The sequence below is a fragment of the Macrobrachium rosenbergii genome, chromosome 5 (assembly GCF_040412425.1).
Source record: "Macrobrachium rosenbergii isolate ZJJX-2024 chromosome 5, ASM4041242v1, whole genome shotgun sequence".
Lineage (NCBI taxonomy): Eukaryota > Metazoa > Arthropoda > Malacostraca > Decapoda > Palaemonidae > Macrobrachium > Macrobrachium rosenbergii.
The window spans coordinates 10,982,127-10,998,417 of NC_089745.1; the positions used below are offsets into that span (position 1 = coordinate 10,982,127).

Genomic DNA, 16,291 nt, shown 5'->3' on the forward strand with positions numbered 1-16,291 from the left:
TGTAATAATGTTTGGAATTCATTTCATATCATTCTATTATACTGTTGAACAGTGACCTGTTCAACAATACCAATAAATAAAAGTGCAAGGTCCAAGTAACAAATGAATCTTGGGGAATAATCAGACGGACACAGTGCTGCCCTATTTTGGAATTTAACTTATCGAATGAATTACACCTCAGAATATTTGGGTTCAACTTGTACTGTACATCAAACAGGGTTCTACGACAACATATATGTATATGCAATGGAAATAAGAAGCATGGATTTAAAGAACAAGGAATTTACTCATCATCCCTCCCTTTGGCTGTTTTTATTATGGTTGTTTGAGTTTATTTTAAAAGATGGCTCACATATTATGTACATTATCGGTACTATTTTGCCAAGGCTCTCTAAAGACATGTATCTAGTTGCATGTAATTAGCTGTAAAAAAACAGTCACACCAAACCAATGAACTAAAAAAAAAATCTTGACTCTCACATGGGTGGCAGTATATGGATATATTGCCTTTGTGCCTAGAAACTGAATAACCATTTATTATCTTAAATACTTTGAAAATACTTAAGTGTTACAAACCTGAGAGAGGGCAGAAGAGCCACCAGACATTTCTAAAACATGAGGATCTGTAAGATCTCGACTCCAGTAATGAGTATGAGAAATTTCCAAGGCTTGAAGTGCTGAAGATGTACCTCCAACACTTATATTGTTGTAGGTCACTTCTAAACCAGCAACAACAGCATTAATCAGCTTCAACATTCCTTTCCACACTGGTTTCTTGATACACTGGAATTAAATGGTAAAACAGGTAAATATAATAAAAGTACTTCAAACACATATTTTAGTAACGTAATTTATCTCTAATGTAAGGCCCCTAAAATACAGTAGTTTACTTCTACCATGAACTGGACACCTGCAACATAAATCACACTATAAAAGAACCATCCACAGCAAGATTACCTTAAAAAAAAAAAAAGCCTAGAAAACAAATTTAAAAGTGTTTGTTAAACAACAGTGAGGTGAGAATTTAATCAGAAATGGCATTTTCATCCACAGACTACTCTGTTTTAAAGATTTTATCTACTTCTTATTAACACTGAATGCTCTATTATTTAAAATTACTCCAAAGGACCAGATGAACGTTTTATTTCTTGGGTTCTATATTTTTACAAATTACTGCGAAAAAAAAAAAACAATAAATCTCTGATCCCTATATTTTATGTACATGGTGGGGAAAAACTGTTGGCAATCAGTAAGTCAGCAATTTCTAAATGCTGGAGTGAATGTGCTTTGCATTCATCTGCACACCATGCAAAGTTTGGTTTTAAGAGCGCCAACTCACAAGCTAGCATCAGTGTGTGTGTGTGTGTTTGCGTGTGTGCTTGTCTGAGTCACACTTAGCCATAAACCCTATACCGACAAGCTGTGTGTGTGTGTGTTTGTGTGTGAGTGTGTACCATATGTATCTAATCATAGTCAAAGCAATACCAGCTTAAATCAGTCACTCTTTATAAAGGGGATTACTGTATCCCAAAAAACTACCCTAATAATTGTTAGATTTATTTTATGCATTTTCTTTTGAATAGTTACAGCAAAACATGGAAATTAATCATTAATTCAATTATCATACCATGTACTGTACTAACATTGGGGAAAAATGGTGAAAACATTACTAGATTCCCATAAGTAAAAGAGTACTGTTGGTAAGGAAGTAAAAGGAATATTCTATACTTACAACATCATCTATGTGATCATCTGGACCAATTTTCCTTTCTAAAGTACGGTTAAGGCCTGAAACCACCAGCATTCTGTAACTTTCATCTTCCATTAATTTTCTAACTCTGTTCAGTTTAAGCCATCCTATTCCTTCTCCTTCAATGACTTGGGTGAGCACCTGAAAAATAAACGTTACAACAAATCTTTCAAAAGTCTTTTGACAGCACTATATTCACACTATAATAAAGTAGACAAAATAAACATTTACCTAAACTTTAAAGTTGTTGTAGCTCTACATAACTTTCTAAATTACATTTTCATCACCATTACAAAAGAGACATTAAGTTTTATAATATTCCACACTCAAATAGCAATAAGGAATAATTTATGTGTAAAATACAACTGAAATGAACAGGTTTAATTAAATTCCATACTAATATTGCACAATAATAACATGGGGTCTAATAGCTAGTTAATTAATTGTAAAATTACAGTGCTTAATTAGAAAGAACTCATGGGACTGCCTAAATCAACTAATGACAAATGAAATATATTTACATTACACTAATTTTCTCAAGCCAATGATTTACTGTATATGGTATCAAAACTTTGGTAGTTTTTCTGAAAACTTGCCTTGTCTTGCAAAGTAAATGAGAATTTACAAAGTCAGTCATGGATCCACATCCAGATCAACTGAAAAAACCTGGTCGGCTCCCTTTGCCACATGGTATATCATCCATAAAATTCCTTTAAGTCAATTAGCATTATTTTGAAATATTTTGTGGATAAAGAGTGAATAAATACATGGCCTCCAATAAAAGTTGCTGGTGGGTAGTTACAAAAAATATTATAAATTAGAAGGCAATATCTAATCTAAAAATGTAAAAATATGAAGGCAAGTTCTAAGCTAATAATGGAAGCTAGAAGTCATCAATGCCATACTATACTGTCTAATAAAAATATTAATTTGTTCTGAAACATACATCCTTCAAGAAGGCTTGGTTTTCTGAGGCCGATGTTGTTCTTTGCTCTATAGTTGCAATCTTGCTTAATTCAGCTCGCCGCTGGGCAGATACCGAGTGTCGTATTAGTGATGACTTCTCTACTAATCCTTTGCGTCCTGTCAGAGATATCCCAAAAGTTAGGATAAAATTGATTACCTGATTAAAGTACATTTCAGAACAATGAATTACTCTAGGTTTTCTACTTCATGTTCTTACTTAAATCTGAAAATGAGAAAGGAGCTACAAAAATAAGTAAATTCATCAAATGCCCAAACAGCTCTAAGCAAGTGTTAGTACAGTTCTAATACTGGTTTTGTGAAAGGAACAGTAATGAACTGTATATAAGATTCCCTATCTGTGTTCCCAGTATTCTCAATGATTCTAGATGTTCGAACTATAAAATAATTTTGATCATTCTTAAACTTAATGATAACAGAGGTGTGAGACGAGACACACCACCTGGGTGCCTCTAGAACATTCAGATTTACTTGAATTTTCTCTTAATTTTATTAATCATTTATTTGTAGGCTAGTGTAAATTACACCAAGCACATTAACTGCACAACTTATAAAAGTACCATAAATGCTTTTATCTGGTCCCTCAATTTCTCTGAATTTTCCAGAATTATTTTTTTTTTCAGTTAGCAGAGATGCAGTACCAAGGAAATAAGCACATCTGAAATTTCTATAACTATCATTTACTATATTGAAGAAAAACTGAATATCAATCCATCTAACAAAACATCTAAATATATATATCTGGAATATTTTAAAATGCTCTCAAATGTGTAGAATATTTCATCATTACCCTTTTCCCATTAGTGAGTTAAATGAGTTGCACTGTTGCATATCTATGTGGATGAGAAATGGGTACTATTTTGTAACATCTTTAGGAGAGTAAAACTGGACTATAACATAGATCAAATTACAGACACCTCACCTCCCACTACAATGTACAATTTAACATATCTAAAATGGTGGTCTTAGCACTTACATTTTGCCTAGAAAGAATGCAATTAGAACCAAGTTTGCAGATGAAGACTAGTTATTCTCAATGGATAATACAACACATTTATAACACAATGGGAACTGAGTGTAATCTAAAAATTTCCTGGGTGGTTTGGGCCTACCTTTTGCCAACAATCTCTTCACCAGCCACAATGCTAACATATTAATGCATCAGCTTAAGTTCTCTTGTTCCATCACTTTTTATAAAGATTATTTTTAGGTACACAAATTAAATACACTACTTATTGGTAGAAAAAGCTGCTGTTTATGTTTTCCATTTTAATTAACCCTCCAATGTCTTGAATTGTTTAGATGAGACGACACCTGGGAGCTTTTGTCACCACTTGGCCTTTGTCTATTACTTCCGTTTATGTCTCCCTTTCCAGCCAAAAAATATGACAGCAATGACATGCATCAGGAGGCTTGGCTTCTGCTCAGCTCCTCTTAGTGCAGTCACACTGTCTATCCTATGGGTGGCTCAAACAAGAAAGTGGCACTTGTCAGCAATCCACCTCATGGAGTTGCTTAATCTGACAGCAGATTCCCTGTTGAGATAGCCAGCAATTTCAACTGATCCAACTGAGTGGATGCTGGACAAACCCCCTTCAAAGTGACTGCTAACCTGGTTCCACTTCCAGAAGTGAACCTGTTTCCTACATGGGAGAAACAACTTCCAATGAGTGTGTCTCCAAACCTGAACAATAAGGCAATGGCAAGAGACACATTCCTACAGAAGTGGAACAAATGGAAGCAATATAATTCCTTCTGTCATTTTCCTCATATTTCAAAGGGTTTGAACAAACTGCTGACCTTCAATGGAATGCCTACCTAGTAGCCCTGAACTGGCTCAACAGTCACTGGTTTGTTTTGCTACAGCAGGTGAGGAAATCACTCTCAATCTATCTGTTGTTTTATCCCAGACATTAGGAAGGAAAGTCATCTACACATCCTCCTTTTTGAGCTATTGTCTTTACATGCAAATTTCTAAATTTGGTCTACCATGAAGACTGTTCACCCAACAATGTTAGATGTGTGGTGCAGAAACTATGGACTTCACCTATCCAGAAATACGAGTCTTTTAAGAAAGTGTGGCTGGATTATCACCATAAGTACAATGTACAAGGCATAGATTACTGAAATTTTTAGTACTTCCTCCAGTGCTTTGTGTTGCAAAGACTTGTGCCTGCCAGAGTGCCTATTACCTGGTCCTTGAATATGATTCTAAGACTCCTTTTGTCTCCTCAGTTCAGTGGTCTCATTGTAAACACAACCTACATGCTTCAAAAGGTGGTCTTCTTCACTGCCTTGACATCAGGATCCTGGATCAGCAAACTTGGCTCTCTTAGATAGGGACAATGCTTAGCTCTTGGCTAGCACGTTGTTGGCCCAGCGTTCGACTCTTCGACCGGCCAATGAAGAATTATTTCTGGTGATAGATATTAATTTCTCATCATAATGTGGTTCGGATTCCACAATAAGCTGTAGGTCTCGTTGCTAGGTAATCAGTTGGTTCTTAGCCACGTAAAATACATCTAATCCTTCGGGGCAGCCCTAAGAGAGCTGTTAATCAGCTCAGTGGTCTGGTTAAACTAAGGTATACTTAACTTTTTTCATAGCTTGCATGCCTAGTGATCACTTGCTGCTGTTCCCTGGCTCATCATTCCTGGCCAAAACTCAGGGACCACTGAAGATTAAATCTACTATCTATCCGTCAAACTATGTATTTCAGAAAAGACATTATGCTTGGTCTGGTCCCTCCAAGTTTACCTAGATGTCAGGGCTACATCCCAGATGGTCTCTTTTCTTATACCCTACCACTAATAAGCTGCTCTTGCTGGACGGGCTGATAATTATGTGTCTCTAATTAAAAAGGTGGACCCCCAATCATTCTGTAAGTGACATAATGTCCAGAAGGTGAGCACTTCATTGAGTTTCTTTGGAAATGCCTCTTTTGAACAGGTTTCCCAGTTTATGGAGTGGTCATCAAAGGCAGTGTTCCTCAAACATTACTGCCATGAGACTGAAGAGATTTGACTGCACTGTGTGTCAGTAGGTGGTATGGTAAGTCCCATAGGTCCCCTAGTTGAATGCAAGAAGTCCTTCTGATGCCACGGTACTTACAAGGCATTGCTTGTATGGAGCAGTTATCCTACATCCCCTCCCCATATGGGTAGTTCACCTTACTGTCTTAAGGTTCTTTATCCCTCTTTATTTCCTGTTAATTTCTCACAAGAACCCCAAATGAAAACGTGGGGAGATGTCCCTCAAATGGCTTTGATGCTGTGGTTCTCCCGAAAATTTCCGGGATGGAGTAATTATCTTGCATTCCATCTTAACAAAGCTGGGTACATCAGTTTATTAACATATAGTTAACACATTTACAGGTTCTTTATCCATCTTATTCATTGTTAATCCTTCACATGGCTTTTCCAAGGACCATTCTTAGTTTGGCATTTGTAATTTTAAGCACTTTTTGCATTGCTGAAAACAGTGAAATTTCATCCATCCATAGTTGCTATCTTCTCAATAGCAGTTAAAATCCCATATAGTTCTCCAGTAAAAATAGATGTTATAATAAAATTCACCCATAAAATAAAATTCTCAACCACATACCTCAAACACAATACCAGTGCTGTACTGGATTTGGGGGCATCTGTAAAAATAAAAGTTGAACTTCTGTGTTCTTGAACACATTCCATAAAAATTGCATGATGTCTTGGTGACAAGAAGTATCAGGTCAAATCAGCACATCTGTTGTTAAGTGCATTCTTCTAAAACCACAGTGGATAGTTGACAAAATTACCTCTCTCCTCCAAGACCATATCAGCCTTGCAGAGACTGTCTTTTCTAAGCTCTCAAACAAATGAGAAGTCAATACCACAGGTTGGTATATTGCTAAAAATTTATCCTTCCCAGGTTTTGGAAAAGCTAAAATAATAACTAGTTCCCAGAGATTCCATCACTGGTGTCATGCCAAGTTCTATTAATGATACTTAAATGAAGGACTCCATGTATGCAGACACAAGGGCTATAACATTGCAAGTGACCAGAGCTGAATTACACTCTTGACAAAGGGAAAGTTGTAAGATTCCTTCATTTTTAATGTGAAAATTTAAAGAGGAACTACTCATCACAGCTGCTTTTATGAAATAATAACACAGTTAACAGATAGGGCTGCGGAGAAAAAAGACATAAAAATCTATATGAAAGTGAAGATGAAGGAGTTGGTCAAGTGAAGTGAGAAGGCTAATCAGAGGGAGTATCAGTCATACTCTATCAGTCATACTCCATGATATCTTTATGCTAGAGTGTTAGCTCAAGTGGAGCATATAGAGCTGAGGCCTTTGTTCTAGTGTTTTATTAAGAACTTATGCAATATCCATCAAAATAATCAGGTTCCATCTACAAATCTGAATCTGGGAGAACTTTGCTTAGAAGCTACCTAATCTGTGCCACCATAACTTGGTAACTACAATACTCTATTTTTTTTCCAAACAAAGGGACATCTAATTTACACTGCATTTTTGCCTACACCAATTATATTTCTTACTTTTACATTTTTACCTCTTATCCCAAATTTTATTTTGCTCGTTTACCAAAAACAGAAAACTGTTTGAGTTCATAGTCTCCTAAATACAATTCTTAATTATTTTTCTAACTTGATTAGGTGCCAGCAACAGTTTGAAGATATCTATTTATCTATACTTATCTATCCATATATATATACAGATAGACAGATAGATAGACAGATAGGGAGATACAGTATATATTTTCACAATTTAAAAATTGACCTCTTCCATCACCTGTATAGTTTCAATCTTAATAAAAGCAAACAAGATCTTACAAAAAATGGAAGGTCCTTTGTTTCATTAACTTGCAAAGATGTGTATGGTGCAAATCACCTTTGGAAACTTGAAAAAATATTAGCTTCCCTAGGTAGAATGGCCTTGAGCATTGTTTATGCTGGATATATCAAAAGTGCAAAAAAAAAAACACGTTGTAATCAGTAACACCATCAAAGCTGTGCAAAAATTCTATATTCAAACAGGTTATCACAGACTCAAACTGCAAGACAAAGTAGATAGAGGAACTGCATCTGTAAATGCAACCATAATAAAAATTAAAAAATGACTGATTTTGTATACAAAATTTTGTTTCATGCTGCAATCTCAATAATGCATATCCTAAAGTTATGAAGAATAATAGAATTAGTAAAAATTCCCAAGGACAACACCGCATAAATAGTCTACTTCTGACACTGCCTATGTGCTTTGAGAAAATAAACATTTTGTTTTGAATGCATGTTTGAAAGGCAAAACTATTGTAATACTAGAATATCTTTCCTTACAATTAGTATCCACACAAGTGATTACCATATAAACTTGGAACACATTTTACTGCATATTTCAAATGCATACATCCAGTATAGAAGAGATCAAAACTCTTCAATGGTTGGAATATACATTTAGTTTTCAATAAAACAAAATAATTTTTTTTTCATCACAAACTGTTTACTTATGGTGCCTATTTTGGTTTGTCATAAAATGCTCCCAGATGAAAATTTCAGAAGAGCTACTTGTGGAGGCAAACAATGTACATGCTTAGCAAACCTTTTGTTTTCTTCTTGTCAAACTAGCCTCATTCTTATTTTGTTCCATCCTGACAGTGATACAGTTGGGTTCATGGAGGTGAGAAAACTTTTTTACGTAGTGAGTTTATACTGGGAAAATTATTTTTTATGCGTTTTTAGGTTATGGTGGCTTGGCTGGTTTTACATAGAATTCACAGAGTGGTAGTTTTGAGCTCAAGCTCCAATCATGACTGACAAATCTCACAGGCTACATCAAATTACTGGTCCTGAGAGCTATGGACAGGAGATTTTGGGAGCCCATAGGTTGGGTTAGGGATGGAAAGGCAGTTTGGGTGCTGATCACATATATATGTTCAGTCTCTTTGACATTGTGCACCAGGGTAACGGCCTGTCCCTTGCCTCTGCTGTTTGTGAGCAACCTTTAAACCTTCAATCCTCTAATATTTGTAGTGGACAAATTTCAACTGAGGTAGGGGAGAATCAAGTCACAGCCCTGCATTGTTAACTGAAACTGTATGATTTGTTTGGAGCTTTGCTTTTGGATAAGCATCATGGCCTGTTACCTCATTACTTCAAAAGATTAAAAATAACATAAGTTGTAATAATTGTTGCATCCAATACAGACCCACAGCAGACTGTTCTGATAAGAGATGAAAGGGTTGCCTTTTGCATCTCTATGAACCTACCAGTGAACCATGGTAACATCAAAGTTATGTTTAAAATAATTATGAAGAAAAAGCATTGATCTCATGGATATCAGCTTAAAAATGGCAGCCTTTCTATTAATCATGTTTTTATACAGCCTTAAGATAACTAATCTAAGGCAAAATGAAACTGTATACTTGTTGACTTGATCTCTGATTTGTGCTGTAGACAGGAAGCATTTGAAAGTATCCTCTCTGGGGTCTGGCTCTACAAAGGTGATGGGGGTAAAACCCTGACCAGGCAAAGTAGGAGGTTCTAAACATTCTGGACATGGACTGAAAATGATAGAATGGTGAAAGGTATAACTGATAGGCCTCTGTTTTGTCAGCCTTCTTGACAAGTCCAAAGCAGAGACAACCTACGGTATGGAACTTCAGCTCACAGTGTGACTGATCTGATATGGTAGCTTGTTCTGGTGGTTCACACAGACTTTAGTGAGACTTCTGAAGATGAATGAAAGATCCACCTACCAAAGCCAAATGGTTTTCATAAGACCTTCCTTCTCAAAATGTTAGTATAGCCCTCTCAACATCACCAAGAAAGAAAGGTTTATCCCCTGAGCATCAAAGATTGAGATAGGGCACAGCTAAAGCCTTTCATTACATAGGCTAATGAACTACTTTGCCATTGAAGGTAAACGATGAAGTTGTTTATTGGAAGCAGTAATCCTGACTGGATTAATCATTCTCCCACTTCACCATCAACACAAGAGAGTCCCATTTAGCTTATTATAAGTTGAATGCTATCTATACAGCTTACAGACTGCATCAGCTGTTTACTACAAAAACCCTCAGCAAGCACACAGATCTAGGGTCTACAAATTCGAGTGTGGTTAACACCTGTGTTTTTCCAAGCTAGGAGTTTCCTAAGTAGATCTACTGGGGGAAAATGTCCTAAAAACATAATGGCTTGGCCATACAAGAGCTGAGTATTTGTATAGATGCCCTTAAATCCCAGAAACTGATCCAAAAACTTTTCTGATTATTGTAACAACGAGAAAGGGAGTAAAATTGCAAGTTGCCATAGGGATGTACAAGTCCTTACACTCCTAAGCTGCTGTATCAAACAGTGTTGCAATCTGGTACATCTTGAAGGGCCCTAAAGACACCTTACATTCTTCTGTTATGTGGAAATTTTTTATTTCCAGGCAAAAATGTTTCTTGATTCTGTAAATCCTGAAGTTTCAGAGATGCTCTGTGGTTGTGTTGCAGGATACAAGTTCAGATACGCTACTGTGGTTGTATTGCTGGACTTAAGTCTGATACTACTGTCATTTATATGCAAACTTTAGGCTACAAGACTTTAAAGGCTGATTTAAGCTTCAGAAAGCAAAATGGAAAACTCTCCTGTGATGACCAGTGTTCAAGGAACCTACAAACTCTTATCCTATTCCTGAGTGCAAAGGTGGAGATTGCTACTGGAGCCTGAAACTTGCTGTACATCTGCAGCCAAACTGAAGAAAGTCATCATAAGAAAACACTGGCTCCCTTTGCAGACAAGAATACTGAATTATGCATTGTGAGGATAACTGATGCTAAAAAAAAGTCTTTTTGGATGAATACAGAAAACAGTTTAAGATTCCCCCCTAAATGGGGTCTGTTTGAATTACAGTTCAGTGAGGTGAGACACATTACAAGGCACAATCCTCCTGTCATCTTTGACGACAATGAAGAAAAATTCATAAAACCTTGGGAGCTGTACATCACTCCTCTGATGCATCTTTAAAACATCAATCTCACACTTACGTCCCACTGCCTGACACCTACCGGTGGTTGTCCTGGAAAGACCGATTACTATTGGACTTCCCAGCAAGTTCCTAGAGACACATCCCAACTAAGTGCACACAGGATTTAAGAGAAAAGAACTGTCCCCATCCCACCTTCATAAAAATGTCTGTTTCCGAATTACCAGTGCTCCCCTCTAGTAAGGGACACTTCTGTCTTCTGGAAAGAAATCTTTGAGGCAACCAATCCTGTTGACTGAGTAGAAGGAGTTCTTTGTTGAAGTCTCTTTCCTGGCTGGAAGCTTCCAGATTCATGAGTAGCTAGTTGAATGCTGCTCAGTCAACCTTACCTACCAATGCACCAATGTGGAACTCGGAGAAGAAAAATATAAGAAGTTGAAAAAGCAATGGGCAATCTTAAGGATGAAATCAAATTATGATATTTGAACAAAAGCACATCCCTTATGCCAAAGATATCAGCCCTTACGGTAACAAATACAGTATATAAAATACAAAGGCCAGGAAAGAATAACCTTCTTGACTTTAGTTGTATTCTCTGACTAACCAGTTCCCTTGAACAGAAGGACGTTATTGTCCCCAAGGACTATTCTTGCCACTGAAAAACGAAAGGTCAAGAATGGAAAAAGGAAGACCTGGGGTGTTGATCCATGAAACAGAAACTTGAGACCTGATGAAGTTTGATTAAAAAGATAATATAGAAACCACTAAGTTGATGGTGTTACCACAAGATAGTTCTAGAGAATGAAATCTTAACAGTGAGAGAGACAAACAAGGAATGAGACCAGAACTATTTGGGAACAAAGATCTCCCATGCATGCACACTGCTTACATACCACAACTGACTTCTTTCTTTAAAAATCTTTGATTGAGAACATTTCTTGACATACCAAATTGGCACTAAATAACGATTTTTGGAAAAAATGTGCTCTGATTACACATGGCACTTGAGGTCTCTAAACATCATACTGTTAATTGATTTTCCTTGTTTTCCTTTGTTCTTAACATTATAACAAATATATTAACAAACATAATTAATTTAGAAGTAATAATTACAATTTAAGATTTAAAAATCATTTTGCCTGAATGGGAACAAAATGTAAATTTTGTGGATTTATTAAGTCTAAGTTTTCTTTATGAAACATCTCTCCACCCATTTAAATGATGTGTTTTTAAATCATTCAGCTGCCCCAGATGCCTAAATAAAGTATACATCAACAAACCAGAAACATGTGTGAAATATATTCATAACAAGTTGGATGATAATGCTTACTGTATTTCTATAAAACAAAATTTCTATTTGTGCAAAAATCATATATCTCTAATTAAGACAACAGAAATAATTTGACATAATAGTGTCATATACTTTGTGACTGAAATTATGATTGGGCAACTGGTTATGTATAAAACTATATTGTGCATAGTTATTTATATAAACTGTACAGTAAATGGCAAATTCCATAAACATGCACATTAATTATCATTAGATTTAATACATGTATCATTTTTATCTTGAAATTGTAATGGTGCAATGTTCTCTCTTACCTGGAAAACAAATCTGAACTTTACACTAGTTAGTGAAGATGAAACTTAGCAAATTTCTTTTCCATGAAAAATATATATTTTACAACAAGATACTCCAAACAACAGCTATATTCAAAGTGAAGTGTATTACAGGAGGCTAAGTGTATGAAAGTTATATTATATATATACAGTAACAGTTTAAAATTCCCCACGCCTCAATGTACCGGCTTTTTATCCTTAAAGACGTGCAGTGGTTAAAACATTTTTAACCAACACCTTCATGGTTATAGTCAATATTCTGATCACAGTCTTAGATAACAGAAAACTAAAAGCTCTAACCACTGCTTACTAAAAAATTGGTATTTCTTGGTCCTTTTTGGCAGCAATTACCCACACATCACATTCAAGAAAAAAGACCACGATCATAATATTAGTAACACAACAAAGATTACTTTTTCCACCTCACGCCTGAGTGATTAACACTTTGTCTATCCTACCTTTGGGGAAAGGTCCAAACGGTTGAGCCCGTGTCCTAGTAGTAGAAGCCCCAAGGTTGGAAGGGCTCACGCTGCGGCTCCCAGGACCACGAGCACCTGTTACATGATATGTTTTTCTCTGGGCTTTTCATTTCAGTAACCTTTACCCTCACTTGTAGTCACCATAAGACTAACTTGTACTTATAAGAAAAAACATGATTCTGGGATACAATTATTACATGTCTGAAGTGAACTACTGTATATCTTGAATTCATGGAACATAAATCTAATATCATGTAAATACTTTTATAGCAAACAGAAAAATGTTTAAAAAAAATCATCATTTCATGAAATTAATTGAAGTACCATGACATACTTTGTAACCATAATGAGGTGGTATTCCACTGTTGACTAAAAACTTATGAAAGCAAGCTTTCTAAATTCAGGTTATCTACCATTAATTTATGAAAAAATTGTGCTCTTGACACGCACACAAAACCCCCCAATCTTAAATATTTCCATAATGTGTTACTATCATTCTTTTCAGAAGTGATTCTTAGAACCTATTTAAATCTGATCCAATTACATTATTATTTTACCTACTCTTACATTATTCTTGGTAAGCACTGAATGTTTTGTGTGAGAGTTTGTGTTCATGTTTTTCCCATTTCTTTGTTTCACACACACAACCATTATGTCCAGATAATAACCTTAACTAGTCTATTGATTAAAAAAAGTTTATTCTATATTCTTATTTATTCCATTACCTATATCAACAAGTATATATACAGTACTTGACCAATGTATCAGCACAATCATAATCACTAAGCAGTATACTATACAGATTTCTCGTATACCTGATACAGTGAATAAATGTCATATTGACCATGAAATGAGTCTGTGGTAAGTCCAAAGCCTCAGCAGAAATTAATCCTAATTCCGTCTGCCAGAGATGCATATGTACGTAACCAAAAGAGACATGATTTTTATTTAAGTATCTTCCTGGTCTGAGGTCATTTGGCCTACGTTTTAAAAGTCAACATACTCCTAGACAAAAAAAGCTAAGGGAACCATGCAGGGCGAACCCTTGACATTTCACAAATGAAAAGTTGTACAAGAGCAAGTGCCTAAACCAAACCTTTGCTCTCAAACATTTTTTCAGTAACCAAAAATCTAAACTAAATTGGAAAACAATCTAATGCTTCTTCCAAATAAAACTCCAACTCTTGACTGACATGTTACACAGCAATTGATATGAATGAGTAAAATATTAGTTTGTACTCTTACAACATTTATTCTTTTTATTTAGTACATTCTTTTCATAAGAAGTATGACTTTAGAAGACTACTTATTTCCCATGTAATTCAAAACAGTGATAATAAACGTGACGTGGATACATGAGTAATTCTTTATTCCATGACATGTCCTAACCATCACTGGGAAAATAACTGTATTGTCTACCTGTATCAAGAAATGAAACGTTCCTGCCATAAAAGTTTTTTGATATTCATGATGGAATACTGAAAGGCAAGAAATCTGCCAATGATGACAGAAGACTGGAAGTATACTTAATGTAAGAATACTGAACCGACTGGAACAATCCTTAATTCCAAAGCAATGTATTATTGGTGAAACCAATCATAAATCTACAACTGCAGTTTGAATACACAACAAAGTCACATAAAACTCTGATGCTGATAATCTTAACCCTCTTGGGGGAAAAATTCTCATGTTTATACATCCAACAGCAAGGTGGTGTGAAAATGCCCACTAAAATAATGTCACCCTAAGTTTTACTTGTTTAGACATTACCCCTCTACAGATAATATCCTGTGCTTGTTTAACACAAAACATTCAACCTGTATCTAGACAAGAATATAAAAACTAAATAAGACATTGGTTAACCTCCATAGCATCAAGTAGCACCTAAATGGCAATCTAGAGAATAATTAAATAAATCATTAATGCCTTATCACAGACTGTTCTCTCATTATGTAATCCTTGTAAGGATACCAAAAAAACTGAATTACAGTACTTGCAACTGTCCCTTGAAGGCAAAAATCTACATCCCATTTCAAACAGTCAGGACAAGTCAAACATTAATACTGTAACATGTTTTGAAATACTGTACTGAAAAGTGGATTTTCATGAAGTGAAAAGTATGTCCCATTATAAAACGTCAACCTATCTAATGTGTAGCATTTAGCTTTCCTTGTTTTGCATCAAAGAACACAATACCAAAATACTGTAAATCAAGAAGACCTAAAAGTTTTGAAATTTGTCAGGATTATCTTTTTCATTTATATTTTAGCCATATTCCCATTCACAACTTTAAATTTTAGATATTTTTCATATATGTTGTGATAACTTTTGTAACATCTTGAGGCATCATATTACATATTTTTTTTTTGGTATTTTCACTTGTTTGATTTTCACTAGTCAACCAGAGACTGCTCTGTAAATACTGTAGTGTCATTTCATCCTCAAGATATCAGCACTTCAATTTCTCCAGTAATGCACTTTTTTCCATCACTGAAGTACTACTGTATTCTGGTTTTTACAATTCTTTTCTAAAGTGACATATAGGGTGCAATTACTTCTGCCATTTCCTTCACTTCTAAAGCATGTATACTTGACAGTTCAGCACCTAAAAATAGCCCATGGGGGTGGTGAAACAATCATCTAATGTAAACTGACCAGTATTTTCTGGCACTGCTACTCTTCTCTTTTTCATCAGGTATAGCTTCTTTTAGGGCCTGCTCCATCAAGTCTTTCTGCTAACTCCGTTGGGGTGGTCTCACTCATATCTTGAATTTTTCCATGGGCCACATCTTCAAACTCAAAGTCACCTTATCCCCCATATTACAATTTTTTTGATAGGCTCCAAAGTAAATATAATGTCACTAACAAAATCTAGCCAAATTTTTTCCATTTCAGCCTTTACAGATTTTATGGCTCTTCTGGTGATCATTATGGTATCAGCAATTATTATACATTTTCTGCATCTTCACTATGTTTTCTTCAGTGGGAGTCATCTTTTATAAGCTAGACCATTCTGTCCATACAGTAAAGTGCATAATTTCTTGGAAATCCTTATTGATTCCTGATCTAGAGGCTGGATTAGAGACCTTCTGCTGGGGTCAAGTACATTACTTTGCTGTCTTCAGTGCTGAACTAATGGAATTCTGGTTGGCTAGGGCATTGTCTAGTATCGGTAAGATGACCATAAAAAGCAATCCCTTCTTGGCAAGGTAATCTCAGAGAAATCACTAATAAAACCACTCTAGGAAAATGTGGTCTTATAGTACATATCCTCAAGTTATGCAGTTGAACTTTTTTTCCTTAGCGGCTAGATAAATCAGGGCTAATGTGATCATAAAACTGGTGGCATTTGCACAAAACAGCAGGCTCTATTCTTTGCTATTAAATTCCTCTGAAGTATTTATTTTTCAAAAAAAAAAAAAAAAAAAAATGGTTTCATCAGTACTGAATACCTGCTCCACTACATATTCTGTGCTTCTTTAAGTTCC

At 35.5% G+C, this 16,291-nt stretch overlaps 1 protein-coding gene across 26 annotated transcripts in view; it reads right to left on the reverse strand.

Moving 5' to 3' along the window:
- Rab3-GEF (Rab3 GDP-GTP exchange factor) overlaps positions 1–16,291 on the reverse strand; it is a 265,506-nt gene that overhangs the window by 71,428 nt on the left and 177,787 nt on the right. For 23 of the 26 annotated variants that reach the window (XM_067103545.1, XM_067103536.1, XM_067103538.1 and 20 more), the window contains 4 exons: positions 12,783–12,878; positions 2,697–2,833; positions 1,733–1,891; positions 577–783 (listed from right to left, as the gene is read on the reverse strand). In XM_067103545.1, the coding sequence (XP_066959646.1) occupies positions 577–783; positions 1,733–1,891; positions 2,697–2,833; positions 12,783–12,878 (599 nt within the window). The remainder of the gene's footprint in view (positions 1–576; positions 784–1,732; positions 1,892–2,696; positions 2,834–12,782; positions 12,879–16,291) is intronic. The other 3 variants (XM_067103541.1, XM_067103547.1, XM_067103544.1) reach the window with 1 other exon arrangement.